Genomic DNA, 16,962 nt, shown 5'->3' with positions numbered 1-16,962 from the left:
ACCCAGCCTGCACTACCTTCTGGGGAAGAGAATTCCACGTTGTAACAAGTTTACAGAAGAAGAAATTTCTCCTGATTTCTGTTTTAGAAGGTAGGCCTTATTTTTAAACTGTGATTATCCTACTTGGTATCTTGTTCTCACTTTTACCCCATACCCTTTGATCCATTTGGCTCTAATAACTATCTCAAAGTCCTTTTTCGAAAACATTAAATGTTTTAGCCTCAACTGCCTTCTGTGGCAGAGAATTCCATAGGCTCATCAATCTGCAAGTATTTCAAATTACCATGTAAATTCCTTGTATTACAAACACTATATATTGCAACTCACAACAAGTACTATTATTCAAAAATCACATCTAGAAACACAGGACCTAAGAACAGAAGTAGGCTAATGGCCTTTTGAGTTTGCTCCACCATTCAGTAAGACCGTTGCTGATCTGGTTGTGGGTCAGCTTCACTTTCACGTCAGTACCACATAAGCCTTGGTTCCTTTGTCTATCAAAAATCTATTAACTGGCCCAGCATAAATTTAAAGATCCAGCCTACATTCAGGCGGAGGGAATTCCATACTGTACAAGATTCTGGAAGAAGGAATTTCTCCTAATTTCAGAGGGTAGACCTCTTATTCTTAAAGTACATCCCCTAGTATTACATTTCCACACAAAGAGGAAACATGCCCTGGGTATCTACCCCGTCTAGATCCCTCAAATAACTAATGCTATCGAGAATAGGTAAAGGGGGTGGGGGGGGGGGGGGGGGGGGGGGTGCGCAGGAGTGAGAGAGCGAGAGAGTGAGAGAGAGGGTGAGAGGGGGAGAGAGCAGTTTCTTCCCACTGGGGAGTTAAATTGCAGTCTCATGTGTAACAGGCATAAATAATAACCCCTGTAGTAGTGAGTTGCATCCTAAAACATTTTTAATATTACATAAGAAAAGTAAATATTGTAGTCTTAAAATTCTGTATCAGAGAGAACGTAATTACCACAAAGTAGTTCTTACCAAAGTTTTCTCTAAATGGTTTATTTTCATTCTGATGAAGATTCCATCCACACCTTTTCTGAACCAAAAGCGGAAATCTGACTGGAGAAGTTCAAAAATTCATTACTTGTTGTCAGATGTAATAATGTTATAACTGTGAGATTTATATGATTATTATCCTTTGGAATTGTATCTTTAAATTTGGGGAAAAGGAAGGGAACATGTGATCTGTTTTGGAATCTGCCTGACAATAAGCCTGTATGGTGACCGTTAGAGAAGCTTTAGAACATTTTATGAATGTACAAGGTATTCATGCTTGGATGCAATGCAAGCACTCTCTGAGTTTATAGTGAATAGATTTTGAAGGTTGAATTTAACGAGAAATCAGTGAAGATTCATTTTTGTTGAGCTTCATGAACGGTTTCACTCTGTGAGACCTAACAAATTTTCTCATGCTATCATTCTAACCTTGCCATTATTTATTATATCCTACACCCCTATGGTGTCCACTTGTCTGATGCTAGGGACATTCGGCCTCGGATCTTCAGGTGACCATCCTCCAAGGTGGACTTCAGGACATGCAACAACGCAAAGTTGCTGAGCAGAGGCTGATAGCCAGGTTCGGTACCCATGAGGATGGCCTCAATCGGGACCTTGGGTTCATGTCATACTACAGATGACCCACTACACTATACACTCTCTCACACGCTCAAGCACACATACACAGACACACTTACATACTCACACACTCATGCAGACCCTCTCTCATATATACATCCTCCCACACTCTCACAGGCTTATACTTCATCACGCACACACATGCGCAAACACACACTCCCTCACGTGCTCTCTCGCTCATGCGCACACACACATACACAAGTCGATGATGTGAATTTGCAATTGCAAAATTATATTTGCATATACATTCTATTTTGCTCAAAAAGCGCACAATCTGCTGGCAATCAATCCATACAATATTTTGTAAATTCCATTTTGGAAATAGAACCAGTCTGACTCAAGATTGGGATGCAGACAGACTCTAATCTCACACCTTTAGTGCATTGTCTGAGCTGAGATGTCACTTTTTTAATAAAACCTTATGTTATCTCAAGAATGTGACTGAAAAGAAGTTCTGATATTTATATATTAATGAACTGAAACCTGCAATCCATTCTAAAAGATGAAAGACTTAGCAATAATCTAGGTTTGTTCAATTTATCATTTCAGTTGCATGACTTCTGTAATCTTTTGCTATAAATTGTCTTATGGTCTCACTCCACAGCTACCTGATGAAGGAGCGGCACTCTGAAAGTTAGTGCTACCAAATAAATCTGTAGGACTATAACATGGTGTTGCCTGATTTTTAATTTTGTTATTTAAAGACATTGGAAGAAAAATTAGGCAGTCCTCAGGTGTCTCAGGCTCAGCCTTTTACTATTAGTATAACCCCAAAATGCACACATTTCTTTCTTGGTAGCCCTCCCATCTCCCCATTAGCTTTGAACTTTCCCAAATTGTCCACTAAAGTCTTTATCTCCCCATTATACAAAGCTCCTCTCTACCTCCTTTGACCCCAGACACTTATTATTGATTTATGGCATGTGGTTGGTCCTGGCTGGCCAGCATTTATTGCCTGTCCCTAGATGCCCTTGAGAAGGTGGAGACAGGCAATAAATCCTGGCTAGCCAGTGACACCCACATCTCACAAGTGAACTAAGAAAATGTCTGGGGCTAAGAGGTAGAGAGACATATCAAGTCATCATGTCAGTGCTAATCATGTACTGCACCCCAAGCAAGCCAGGGTATCACTGACTGTTGATGATTCCCTCTCCTGCATTATTCCTTTCCCTTCAATGCTCCAATATTTGCCTCCTTATATACTGAGTTGTCTCCCTCCACAACAGTAATCCTCTCTGCATCCCAGCATACTTCCTCCAATTTCCACAAATAAATTCTCTAGCGATTGGACCAGATAACTCCTCAACTTTTAAGGGATGGTTTCCCTTGAGTGACTTAGACAGACAGACCCAAAAGAAACTCAAACCTGACCATTGACTAATATCTGCGCAGCTGCTTGATGGTCTTCTCAAACTCCTTAGACTGGTTGCACTGGATGCACAGGGAAAACTGGTGGCCCTCACCCTAGGTTGTGGAGCTACAGAGCCCAGATCCTATCCACCCTCAGTGGTTGTTTGATTGCTCAAGTCCCTGAATCAGTATCAAAACTGCATTTGACTGACTGCAAATACCTTTACTGCAGGGTGACTCCATTAACTTGATAAAGGGCTATTCCTCTTCGACATATGACATGACTAGTCAGTTGATGCATATGCTAATTGTTTCTTTATGTATTCATTCATGGGATGTGAATGTCGCTGGCTGACCAGTTTTTTAAAAAAATTGTCTGTCCCTAGTTGCCCTTGAGATGGTGAGCTGCTGTCTTGTACAGTTGCAGCCCACCTACTGTGAGTTGAATCAGAATGCCATTTAGTAAGGAGTTTCAGGATTTTCATCCAGTGGAAGTGAAGGAATGGTGATATATTTCCAAGTCAGAATGGCGAGTGGCTTGAAGGGGAACTTGCGGGCAGTGGTGTTCCCAAATATCTGCTGTCCTATCCTTCTAGACGGAAATGATCGGGAGTTTGCAAGGTGCCATCTGAGGAACTTTGGTGAATTTCTGCAGTGCATCAGGGGTGGATGGAGTGGATGTTTATGAATTTGATGCCAATCTTACGAGCTGCTTCATCCAGGAAGGTGTCAAGCTTCTTGTGTGTTGCTGGAGCTGCATCCATCCAGAGAGGTGGGGCGTATTCCACCACACTCCTGACTTGTGTCTTGTAGATGATGGATAGGCTTTGGGGGTTCAGGAGATGAGTTACTTGCTACAGCATTCCTAGCCTCTGACCTGTTTTGTAGCAATGTGTTTATGTGATGTTTCCAGTCGAGTTTCTGTTCATTTGTAATCCCAAGGATGTTGATGTGAGGGATTCAGTTACGGTAACACCTTTGAATGTCAAGGGGCGGCAGTTAGATTGTTCCTTATTGGTGATGGTCATCACCTGGCTTTGTTTCGGTGCAAATGTTACTTGACACTTCAGCCGAAGCCTGGATACTGACCAGATCTTGTTGCATTTGCAGATGTTCAAAGTCACACTACACCAGATTATTGTCCAACAAGCTTATGTGTAATCACAAGCTTTCAGAGTGCGCCTAACTTCACCTGAAGGAGCAGCACTCTGAAAACTTGCAATTTCAAATAAATCTGTTGGACTATAACCTGGTGTCATGTGACCTCTGACTTTGTCTATCCCAGTCCAATACCAGCATCTCCATATTTGAACATGGACAGCTTCAGTATATAAGGAGTTCACAAATGATGCTGAACATTGCTGATGTTTGCACAAACATCCCATGAAGATCACTGGTGAAGCAGCTGAAGATGGTTGAGCCTTGGACACTACCTGAGGAACTCCTGCAGAGATATCCTGGCATTGAAATGATTGACCTCCAACAACCACAACCCATCTTCCTGTGCAGGTATGACTCCAATCGGCAAAGAGCATGCCCTTTGATTCCAGTTTTGCTCAGGAACCTTGATGCAACCTTGACATCAAGGGCTGTCACTCTCACTTCACTACTAGAACTCAGCTCTTTTGCCCATATTTGAACCAAGGCTGTACTAAGGTCAGGAGTTGAGTGGCCCTGGCAAAACATGAACTGGTCATCACTGAGCAGATTATTGCTGAGATGTTGCTTGACAGCACTATCGATGACATCTTCCATCATTTTACTGATGATGGAGAGTAGACTGATGGGCCAAATTTGGCTTGTTTGGATTTGTCCTGCTTTTTATATACATGACATACCTGGGCAATTTTCCAATGTATTGAATAGATGCCACTGTTGTAACTGTACTGGAAGAGCTTAGTTTGGGGAGTGGTCAGTTCTGCAGCACAAGTCTTCAGAACTATTACCAGAACGTTATCAGTGTCATAGCGTTTGCATTATGCAGTGCCTCCAACAGTTTCATAATAATGTAAGAAATAAGAGCAAGCCAAGACCATCTGGCCCCATGAACCTGCTCTGTCATTCAATAAGATCATGGCTTATGTTTATATCGACTCAGTTCCACTTACCCACCCACTCACCATAACCATTAATTCCTTTACTGTTCAAAAAATCTACCTTTGCCTGAAAAACATTCAACGAGATAGCCTCAACTGCTTCATTGGGCAGGGAATTTCTTGATATCATATGGATTAATCAAATTAGATTAGATTCCCCTGCAGTATGGAAACAGGCCCCTTGGCCCAACAAGTGCACACTGACCCTTCGAAGTATAACCCATCCAGACCAATTTCCCTCTGACTAATGCACCTAACACTATGCTTAGCAGTGTTAGTCCACATCTTTGGACTGTGGGAGGAAACGGGAACACCTGGAGGAAACCAACACAGACACAAAGAGAATATGCAAACTCCACACAGTTTCCTTGAGGCTGGAATCGAACCTAGGTCCCTGGTGCTATGAGGTAGCGGTGCTAACCACTGAGCCACTGTGCTACCCCAAGTTCAAGACTAATACTGGGGACCACTGGAGGAGGCCGCAATGGATCGCCCACTTAACACTTCTGACTGAAAAATACTTCAAATGATTCACCTTATCTTTTACACTGGTATGTTGGGCTCTTGCCCAACATGAGGATGGGGATATTTTGTAGAGCCTGCTCCTCCAGTGAGTTGTTTAATTGTCCACCACCATTCATGACTAAATGTGGCAGGACTGCAGAGCTTAAATCTGATCCATTGGTTGTGGGATTGCTTAGCTCTATCTATCACTTGCTGCTTATGCTGTTTGGTATGCAAGCAGTCCTACTTAGTAGCTTCACTAGGTCGACACCTGCGGTTTAGGAATGCCAGGCAGTGCTCCTGGCATGCCCTCCTCCACTCTTTCCATTGAACCAGGGTTGATCTCCTGGCTTGATGAGAGTGTGCTGCTGGAAAAGCACAGCAGGTCAGGCAGCATTGGAGGAGTAGGAGAATCAACATTTTGGGCATAAGCACATCAATGGAGTGGCACGGTAGCTCAGCAGTTAGCACTGCTGCCTCACAGCACATGGGACCTGAGTTCGATTCCCACCGTTGCACATTCTGTGTGGATTTTTTAGATTAGATTAGATTACATTACATTACATTACAGTGTGGAAACAGGCCCTTCGGCCCAACAAGTCCACACAGACCCGCCGAAGCAAAACCCACCCATACCCCTACATTTACCCCTTACCTAACACTACGGGCAATTTAGCATGGCTAATTCACCTGACCCTGTACATCTTTGGACTGTGGGAGGAAACCGGAGCACCCAGAGGAAACCCACGCAGACACGGGGAGAACGTGCAAACTCCACAGTCAGTTGCCTGAGGTGGGAATTGAACCCGGGTCTCAGGCGCTGTGAGGCAGCAGTGCTAACCACTGTGCCACCGTGCCGCCCACAATCCAAGGATGTGCAGGTTAGATGAAATGGCAATGCTAAATTGCCTATAGCGTTAGGTACATTAGTCAGGGGTAAATATAGGGTAGGGAAATTAGTCTGGGTGGATCACTCTTCGGAGGGTTGGTATGGACTTGTTGGGCCAAAGGGCCTGTTACTATACTGTAGGGAATCTAATCCAATTAGGAATGAGGCTTGGGGGGGAGAAGCTGGGAGATCAATGCGTGGGGGGGTGGGGCTGAGGGGAAAGGTAGCTGGGAATGTGATAGGTAGATGAAGGTAACGGGGAGGAGGGATGATAGGTCGGAGAAGAGAATGGAGCAGATAGGAAGGAAGATGACACAGAAAACTATCTGTACTTCCACATGTCATCTGCTGCACCCGATGTGGTCTCCACTACACTGGGGAGACAGGATGCCAACTTGCAGATTGTTTCAGAGAATATCTCTGGGACACCCGCACCAACCAACCTCACCACCACGTGGCTGAACACTTTAAATTCCCCTTCCCACTCCACCAAGGACATGCAGGTCCTGGGCCTCCTCTACCACCAAATCCTAACAACCCAATGCCTGGAAGAAGAATGCCTCATCTACCGCCTTGGGACCCTGCAACCACATGGGATCACTGTAGATTTCAGTTTCGTCATTTCCTCTCCCCTCACTTATCCAAGTCTCAAGACTCCAACTCGGCACCGCCCTCTTGACCTGTACATCTTCCTTCCCACTTATCCGCTCTACCCTTCTCTCTGAACTTTCATCTTGCTCTCCCCCCCTCCACCTTCATGTTCCTATCACATTCCCAGCTACCTCCCCCCCAGCTGCAACCCCTCCCATTTATATCTCAGACCCCTGGCCCACAAGCCTCATTGCTGATGAAGGGCTTATGCCTGAAATGTTGATTTTCCTGCTCCTTGGATGCTGCCTGACCTGCTTTGTGTTTCCAGCACCACCCTCTTGACTCTGATCTCTAGCATCTGCAGTCCTCACTTTCCCTGCCTGGCTTGATGTTAATGGTTGAGTAAGGGATATTGCCAGGCCATGGCGTTGAAGATTGTATTGGAGTACAATTCCGCTGCTATTGATGGCTGACACCATCTAATGGATGACCCATCTTGAATTGCTAGATCTGTTGGAGGTCTGTCCTATTTCGCATGGCAATAGTGCCACACAACACAATGGAGGTTATCCTCAAATGTGAAGGCAGGACTTTGTCTCTAGAAGGACTGTGCAATGGTCACTCTAATCAATACTCTCATGGACAGCTGACAGATTGATAAGGATGAGGTCCAGTATGCTTTTCCCTCTTGTTGGTTCCCTCACCACCTGCTTTTGACCTTTAGGACCTGACCAACTTGATCAGTAGTACTGCTGCAAAGCCGCTCTTGTTGGTGAACGTTGAAATCCCCCAGAGTATGTTTTGCACCCATGCCACCCTCAGTGCCTTCTCCAAGTATTGCTCAACATGGAAGAATATTGATTTGAGGGCTGTACATGGTATTCAGCAAGAAGATTCCTTGCCCATGTTTAACCTAACGCCATGAGATTTCATGCGTCTGGAATCAATGTCGAAGATTCCCAGGGCAACTGTATACCATTGTGCTGCCACGTCTGCTAGACCTATCCTGCAGACCATGGCGTTGAAGATTGTATTGGAGTACAATTCCGCTGCTATTGATGGCTGACACCATCTAATGGATGACCCATCTTGAATTGGGATAGGATGTATCCAGGGATGGTGATGTCTGGGCCATTGTCTATATGATGCTGAGAGTTTGACTATTTCAGGCTGTTACTTAACAAGTCTGTTACTTAACAAGCTCTCCCAATTTTGGCACCAACTCACCAGCTGTTCCTAGGGAGGGCTTTGCAGGGTCAACAGGCCTGTTTCTGCCACCGTCTTTTCCAGTACCTAGGCAGACGCTATGTGGTCTGTCTGGTTTCATTTCTTTGTGACTTTGTAATGATTAATACAATTGAATGGCTTGCTAGGCCATTTCAGAGGGCAATTGAGAGTCAACCACATTGCTGTGCAGCTGGAATCACATATGCCATTAGTTAACAGATTTTTTTTTCTGACAATTGACAATGGTTTCATGTTCACCATTAGATTCTTAACTCTAGATTCTTTTATTGAATTAAAATTGCATTATCTGCTGTGAGCTGACTTTCAGGATTATTAGTCTAGTGATATTACCGCTTGGCATGTTTGATATTTACATGAAACTGATATAGCACAGTGTCATACAGTAATATGTCCTAGACAGATGTTTGCTACAACCATGAGTAGCTTCCCAGCTTTGTCTATGTGCTGAACAATAGAGAAAGACAAAAGTACTGTGGGCTGAGGGGACAAAGCATGAAAAAGCAAGGCAAAGTAAAGGCAAGGCAGGGACGCTGAGAGTGTCAAAGTAGGCGCAAACTGAGTCACCATTAAGAAAGGGAGCAGTGAAATAGGTAGCCTGGTCCATTCCATGAAATGGGAATTTATCCCTGTGCAGAAAGTGTCAATATCAGGAGTGTGCCAAGATAATGCAGTGAGGCTGGTTCATGTCAAATGTGAAGATTCATGGAGTGTTCCAAAATGTGGAGTTGCATGTCCAAGATGGGACAGAGTTACAACCTGTGGGCTGGAATCTTTAGGTAACTGCGCGATGGTTATGTCGAAAATTCTGGGTGTCTAGTTTGTACTAGCAAGTAGAAGAATGGGTAACTACATATTAATGAGGCAAGTAATGAAGCAATAATAAATGGTAGTCCCTGCAAATAGGCCTCTCTCCATTCACTAGCAAAAATTTCATTTTGCTGTCCAATATTTGTTGGTAAACAGGTCTTGACGTTAAATCCTTGATTGAAATCTCACCCGATATTTCCCAACTTTCTTACCATAACCCATGTAATTCTGCAGCTGGGAAGATTCCACCTTGTGGCTCCCAAAGTCCAGAAGAGTATTGAAGATATTGGGTTGTAAATTATTGTGATGTAAACTGCCCACTTACTTCCAAGATGAAAGAAAATTGGAGTTAAAGATAGTTATGTATACATCAACCTAAATGTAAGTTAATGGGTTGAATTTTCCAATTTACAGTCAAGGTGTATGGCATCACACTGCAAACCAAGAGCCATCACCCAACCCTGAAAATGTTTTGGAGGAGAGACAACCTAGTTTCTCATTTCTATACCTTGACCATTGAAGTGTTGCTGGATCACCAAATAAATTGTGCCAACAAACCCAAGCAGCCTGGACTAAAATTGCAGGCCAAATAAGTGCTGTGTTCCAAGTGAAAAGGGATGTCCTAGAGAAGGTCAATGACCTTCTGTGCTCTGCAACTGGAAGCACCACTAACTTGTCTCTGCTACTTCATCTAAGGACTCATACTCACTCTAACTCAGCCATGGTGTATGTTTCTCACAAAGGATCATGGACTACAATTCTCACTGTTGGATGCATTATATCCACTCAAAGGATCATACCATCTTACCCTCTCAAACAAGTAACCCTTCCTGCTCACTCACAGGAGACAACTCTTCTCTAGTTTCTCAATGGAGAAGAGAGAAGAATTGGAAAGATGATATAAACAGGCAAGTTGAGGCTTTAATGAGATGAAAATGCATGAAAATAAAAAGTAACCACTGCCTAAGGAAAGGTTCTGATGTAGTTATTTAAGGCTCGAGGAAAATATTTTTGAACTTAGAAAAATAAAATGCCCAAATTTTCACCCTTCTCATCACCCTAGCCATTATTCTTGCCATATCAGGGAAAGTGGATTCTACCATGTGGGAGAGGGCAAAGGAACTCACTTTTGTGATCAGGTTACAGGCTTTTCTATAAATCATTTGATAATATGGTCAGAGCGCAGAGGCCACTTGGCTTTGTAAGTATTCTAACTGGATGTAGAAGAACTCAACCCTCAGCCATCTCAGAATTCTGGAAGATTCATCCTGACAAGACTGGGGAAAGAACAATTATCAGAACAGGCTTTACTGTCAGTGATAAATTTAATGAAAGTGTCTCCATGTTACTACTAGGCAAAAAAGGGGATACAGGATTCCACTGGAAGCTGGACACAATTGTGGACTATTTGCTATAAAGACCGAAATTCTTGGATGTTGTGATGGGTGATACACATAAAAGAGGAACATCACTTTCTATAGTTTAATTTACAAGTTCCTACAAAAATAAGTGTGTTTGGTCAACAGTATTTCTTCTATATCACAAAAATAGTTTTTTAAAAACATGACAACTTGACATGTCATTCTTTCAGCTAATAACAGGAAGTCTGAATATTTTAAAAAGTCAGTTTCCATAGAGGTTGTAACATTAGTACAACATAATTTCATAAACAGTGTCTTTCCTTTTTACCAATAACCACTCCAGCATGTCACCATCACGGAAGTCAATGTTAGCCCAAAAGTACTCATCAATTAATGCAGGATTTGGAGTAAGATCAAGAATGACCTTAATTTCTAGAAAATAAAAAAAGCATCAAGCAATAATTAGAATATGAGTCATGAAAAAGTGTGAAATCTTGACAGAAATATCATAAAATATGTATAAGACAGAGTCATACCAGATCTTGCAGCTGTTTTTAACAGTGATTTTAAGTCCTGGATATGGCCAAATCTTTCATTAACTGCCAAATCAGTTGAGTTAGCCTTATAGCTGTTAAAGGGCATAATGATAATAGAACCCACATGCAACTTCTGAATGTATTCTATCTTCCGTTGAATTCCTAAAAAATAAAAAATTCTATATGTCATTTAATTAGCTAAAAATGCATGAACAAAGTATTGATTAAATTCTTCAAAACATTCCAAAAACATCCTAAACCTATTCAGAAAACAATTAAGTTCAGAATGTTCAAGTATCTTAAATGGCACCACTCAACACTGGAAAATATCCACTGGGTGACTCGCAATTGTGGGGATGGGGTTCCCTTTACACATTCATTCCCCACCAGAACATCTTTCTGGAACAAAGGCCTGAATCATTCCCATCCGCCATCAGCCACCACCTGGCAAAGCTCATCCTCACCCTGAACAACTTCTCTTTTAACTCCTCACATTTTCTTCAGGTCAGAGGGATAGCCATGGGTACACACATGGGCTCCAGTTATGTCTATCTCTTTGGGTACGTGGAACATTCCTTGCTCCAGTCCTTTTCTACAACTCTTTCTCTGGAATATCAATGACATCATCAGTGCTGCTTCCCTCTCTCATCCGGAATTGGAAACGTTTAGCGATTTTGCTTCCATTTTCCACTCCTGCCTCACTTTCACTTGGTCCATTTTTGACTCCGCCTTTCACTTCCTTGACATCTGTTTCCGTTTCTGGGGATAGGCTGACCATCAATATCCACTTATAAACCCACCAACTTCCACAGTTACCTTCCTCACAACCTGTTTTCTGTAAAGAACCTATTCCATTCTCCCAGTTCCATTGCATCTATTCTGATGATGTCAACTTTGTCAAGGGAGCCTCCGAAACATCCACTTTTTTCCTCAACCAAGGATTCTCCAGCACTGTTGTTGACAGGATCCTCAACTGGGTCCGACCCATCTCTCACACTTCGACCCTCACCTACTGCCTTCCCTCCTGCAACAACAACAGGGTCCCTCTTGTCTTTGCCTTCCATGCCACCACATCAACATCCAGAGGATTATTAGCTGCTATTTCTGCAGCCTCCAAGAGCCATTACCAGACATTGTCAGCCATCCACATGCACCGTTCCCTCTGGGACATCCTGGCCCACTCTTCATTCACTTCCAAAGTTAAAAATTACACAACACCAGGTTACAGTCCAACAGGTTTATTTGAAAGTACAAGCTTTCAGAGTGCTGCTTCTTCCTCAGGTAGCTAGTGGGGCAGGATCATAGGATACAGAATTCATTGCACCATTTGTATGGCACTTTGATCTTTTGCTATGTATTGAACAAATCTAGATTACTGTTAAGTCTTTAATCACTTAGAATGGGTTGCAGGTTTTCATTCATTATTATGCAAATTCCAGAACTTCTTTCAAGTCACAGTCATGAGATAATTTAAGTCTGTCTATATCCCAACCTTGAGTCAGACTGGTTCTATTTCAAAAGTAGGAATTTATAAAATGTCACATGGACTCACTGCCTACAGATTGTGTACTTTCTGAACAAAAAAGAACATATCTGCAACTATAAATCTGCAAATGCAAAATCATCTGATAGACTTAAATGTGTGTGTGCATGCATGTGAGGGAGAGAAAAAGAGAGTGAGTGAGTGTGTGTGTGTGTTTTCACATGGGAGAGAGTGTGAGAGTGTGTGTGTGCATGTGAAAGAGTGTGTTCACGAGTGTGACGGAGTACATGCTTGTGAAAGAGAGAGAGAGAGAGCGTGTGTGTATGACAGAGGGTCTGTGTGAGTGTCAGTGTGATCATGTGTAAGAGTGTATGTGTACATGTGCGTGTGTGTGTGTGTAGAGTGCAGTGGAGTCATCTGTATAACATGAACTTAAGATCCCAGTTGAGGCAAATGGATACCAAATTTGGCTATCAGCCTCGGCTAGGAAACTTGGCATTGTTACATAATCTTGAAGGCCGTCTTGGAAGACACTCGGCCTCGGATCTTCATTCCTGATAAAGGGCCTTTGCCCGAAACGTCGATTTTTCTGCTCCTCGGATGCTGCCTGACCTGCTGTGCTTTTCCAGCACCACTCTGATCTAAACTCTGGTTTCCAACATCTGCAGTCCTCACTTTTGCCTCGGACCTTCAGGTGACCACCCTCCAAGGCAGTTTTCGAGATATGCAACAACACAGAATTGCCAAGCAGAGGCTCATAGCCAAGTTCAATGGCCTCAACTGGGATCTTGGGTTCATGTCAAACTACAGGTGACCCCACTACATTTTTTATACACACACACACACTCTTCTCCCTCTCTCCCTCACACACACACGCATGCACACACACGATTAAGTCTATGGGGTGATTTTGCATTTGCGGATACATTTGTTTTTGTTCAAAAAGCACACAATCCGCAGGCAGCCAGTCCATGTGACACTTTATAAATTCCTACTTTGGAAGTAGAACCAGTCTGACTCAAGGTTGGGATACAGACAGACTGTAACCTGACACCTTTAATGTATTGTCTGAACTGAGATGTCACCTTTTCTTATCCTGTTAAAATCGTAAGTTATGTCATGATTGTGACTTGAAAGAAATTTACATTCAATTGAAACCTGTATCCCCATTCTAAGCGATTAAAGACTTAACAGCAATCTAGGTTTGTTCAAAACATTGCAATTGTTTGGCACTTTGATCTTTTATTATAAACTCTGTGTCCTACGATCCTGCCACACTAGCTACCTGAGGAAGGAGCAGCGCTCTGAAAGCTTGTACTTTCAAATAAACCTGTTGGACTATAACTTGGTGTTGTGTGATTTTTAAACTTTGTCCATTCCAGTCCAACACTTCCATATCTTCACTTCCAAGCCAATCCTACAGCACCTTTACCTGCAACTATAAAAGGTGTAACACTTGTCTGTTTACTTTCTCCCTCCTCAGTATCCAAGAGCCCAAACACACTTTCAGGTGAAGCAGAGATTTACCTGTACTTCACACAATCTAGTCTACTGCATTTACTGCTCACAATGTCATCTCCTCTATATTGGGGAAACATAATATAAAGAGGTGTTCTATGAGGCAGTCACCGAATGTTCTATGTGCAAATGAAATCTTGAACTCCCAACTGCCTGCCACTTCAAGTGCCACTGTGTTCCCTTGTCAATATCTCTGTCGCAGGCTTGCTGCAGTGCTCCAGTGAAGCTCAGCACAAGCTGGAAGAACAGCACCTCATTTTCTACTTGGGGACCCTGCAGTCTTCTGATCTCAATATTGAGTTCCACAACTTTAGGGCTTGAACTCTCTCATATCCTTACCCCAACTTCTTACACATTGTAATCACATAGTTTGCTCTAACACACAACCCATTGTTCACCACTAACATTTCTCATTAATAGTTATTCACCCTCCTAGCTAGGTCATTATCTACTCCTTTGTCTGACCAACTGTTCTCTCTCTTTGTCAAAAAGCGAGGAGCTGGAAAAGCACAGCCAATCAGGCAGCATCCGAGGGCCAGGAGAGAATCAACGTTTTGAGCATAAGCTCTTAATCAGAAATGGCTCTCCTGCTCCTCAGATGCAACCTGATCAGCTGTGTTTTTCCAGCACCAAACTTTTTGACTCTGATTTCCAGCATCTGCAGTCCTCACTTTCTCCCTGTTCTCTTTCTTTGGGCTCTATCCCCACCTATTATTTACTCCTTATCCCCTTCCCCCACCCCATCTTCTGCATATAAACCAATATTTTCCCAGCTACTATCAGTTCTGAGGAAGGATCACTGGACCTGAAATGTTAACTGATTTCTCTCCACAGATGCTACTTGATCTGTTGAGCTTTTCCAGCAATTGCTGTTTTTGTTTCAGATGTCAAGCTAACTTACCGACAGTTTTCAAACTTCTGCTTTTCTTAAAGAGGAGTTATATTTGCTCTTTTCCAGTTTGATGGAACCCTTCCAGAATCTAGGGATGTTTGGCAAATTGACACCAGTCCTTATACTACCTCATTAGCTACTTATTTAAAGACCCTAGTTTGAAGTCAGGACCTTGGAACGTGTCAGCTTACAATTCAATCAGTTTGCTGAGTCCCACCTCCTTAGTGCCTCTAATTTCACAAAGTTCCTCTCTCCTTTCCAGTTTGCATCATTCAGCCACAGGTGAAGTGCCCAAAGACGAGAGGGTGGCTAATGTTTTGCCATTATTTAAGAAAGGTTCTAGTGATATGCCTGAGAACTACAGACCAATGAGCCTAACATCTGTGTTGGGTAAAACCTGAAAGAATTGTAGATGCTGTAAATCTGAAACAAAAACAGAAGTTGCTGGAAAACCTCAGCAGGTCTGGCAGTATCTTTGGAGAAAGCTCAGAACTAACATTTCAGCGTTCAAAGGAAGGGTCATTTAACTTGAAACGTTAACTCTGAGTTCTCTTCATAGATGCTGCCAAACCTGAGCTTTTCCAGCAATTTGTGTCTGTGTTGGGTAAGTTGTTCAAGGGGATTCTGAGAGACTAGTCTGCAGGCATTTGGAGGAATAAAGACTCATTTGTGCATGGTAAATCATGTCTCACAAGGTTGATTTTTGAAGGGAAACCAAGAAAGTAGATGAGGGCAGTGTGGTAGACATTGCCTACATGAACTTGAGCGAGGCCTTTGACAAGGTAACGCATGGGATACAGGGAGACCCAGCCAAGTGGGTACAAAATTGGCTTGAAGGTAGAAGGTGGTAGTAGAGGGTTGGTTTTCAGATTGGTGGTCTGTGATTAGCAATGTGCCAGAGGGATCAGTGCTAGGTCCACTGTTATCCATCATTTATGTAAATTATTTGGATGAGAATTTTGGAGGTATGATTAGTAAGTTTACGAATGATACCAAAATTGGTGATGTAGTGGGCAGTGAAGAAGGCTATCTGTAAATAAGCGAGATCTTGATCAACTGGGCCAGTGGGCTGATGAATGGCAGGTGGACTTTAATTTAGATAAAGCAAGGTGTTGCATTCTAGTGGGTCAAATCAGGACAGGAGTTACAGAGTCACTGGCAGGGCCATGGGGATTGTTATAGAACAAAGAGATCTAGGGTTACAGGTTCATAGCTCCTTGAAAGTGGAGTCACGGTTGGAAAGGATGGTGAAGGCTTTTGGCATGCTTGCTTTCATTGATCAGAGCACTGAGTACAGGAGTTGGGTGTCTTGTTGCAGCTGTACAAGATGTTGGTGAGGGCACATTTAGAGTACCACGGGCAGTTCTGGTCACCCTACTATAGAAAAGATATTATTAAACTAGAAAGAGTGCCAAAAAGATTTACTTGAATCCTACCTGGGCTGGAAAATTTGAGTTATAAGGAGAGGTTGGATTGGTTGGGACTTTTTCCCTGATGCGTAGGAGACTGTGGGGTGACCTTATAGATGTCTATAAAATCATGAGAGGCATAGATTAGATAGAGAGCCAACAACTTTCCCCCACAATAGGGGAGTCTCAAAGTAGAAGGTATAGATTTAAGGTGAGGAGGGGAGAGGAACAGAAGGATCCGGAGGAGCAATTTTTTCACACAGAGTGTGGTGAGTGCCTGGAACGGGCTAACAGAGGTAGTGGTGTAGGCGGATACAATTTTGCTATTTAAGAAACATTTAGACAAGTACATGGATGGGAAAGATATGGAGAGATATGGACCAAACACAGGTAAATGGGATGAGTTTAACTGTGAAAACTTGGCAGCATGGACAAATTGGGCTCCAGGGCCCATTTCCATGCTGAAAACCTCAATGATTCTTGATTTTCAGCAATTTCCAGAATATTTCTTGTATTTTTTTTTAAGTGAAGACTGAAGCAAGATATTTGTTCATTTCAATCAACATTTCCTTACCGTCTACTGTTAATTCCTGTTTCTGATTTTACTGAGGACCTACACTCACTTC

The 16,962-nt window shown here is 42.8% G+C and overlaps 1 protein-coding gene across 1 annotated transcript in view; it reads right to left on the bottom strand.

Annotated features, from left to right (window-relative positions):
• Positions 1-16,962, bottom strand: part of LOC122552731 (amino acid transporter heavy chain SLC3A2-like) — a 190,683-nt gene that overhangs the window by 130,086 nt on the left and 43,635 nt on the right. The window contains exons 2-3 of the mRNA XM_087991272.1: positions 11,035-11,196; positions 10,827-10,930 (exon numbers count right to left, since the gene is read on the bottom strand). Of these exons, the coding sequence (XP_087847398.1) occupies positions 10,827-10,930; positions 11,035-11,196 (266 nt within the window). The remainder of the gene's footprint in view (positions 1-10,826; positions 10,931-11,034; positions 11,197-16,962) is intronic.

This window comes from Chiloscyllium plagiosum, unplaced genomic scaffold (assembly GCF_037043375.1).
Source record: "Chiloscyllium plagiosum isolate Xiang-an unplaced genomic scaffold, Cpla_swu_hap1 HiC_scaffold_10, whole genome shotgun sequence".
NCBI lineage: Eukaryota > Metazoa > Chordata > Chondrichthyes > Orectolobiformes > Hemiscylliidae > Chiloscyllium > Chiloscyllium plagiosum.
Note: the sequence above shows the minus strand (reverse complement) of the source record. Positions and strands in the feature narration are given on the sequence as shown.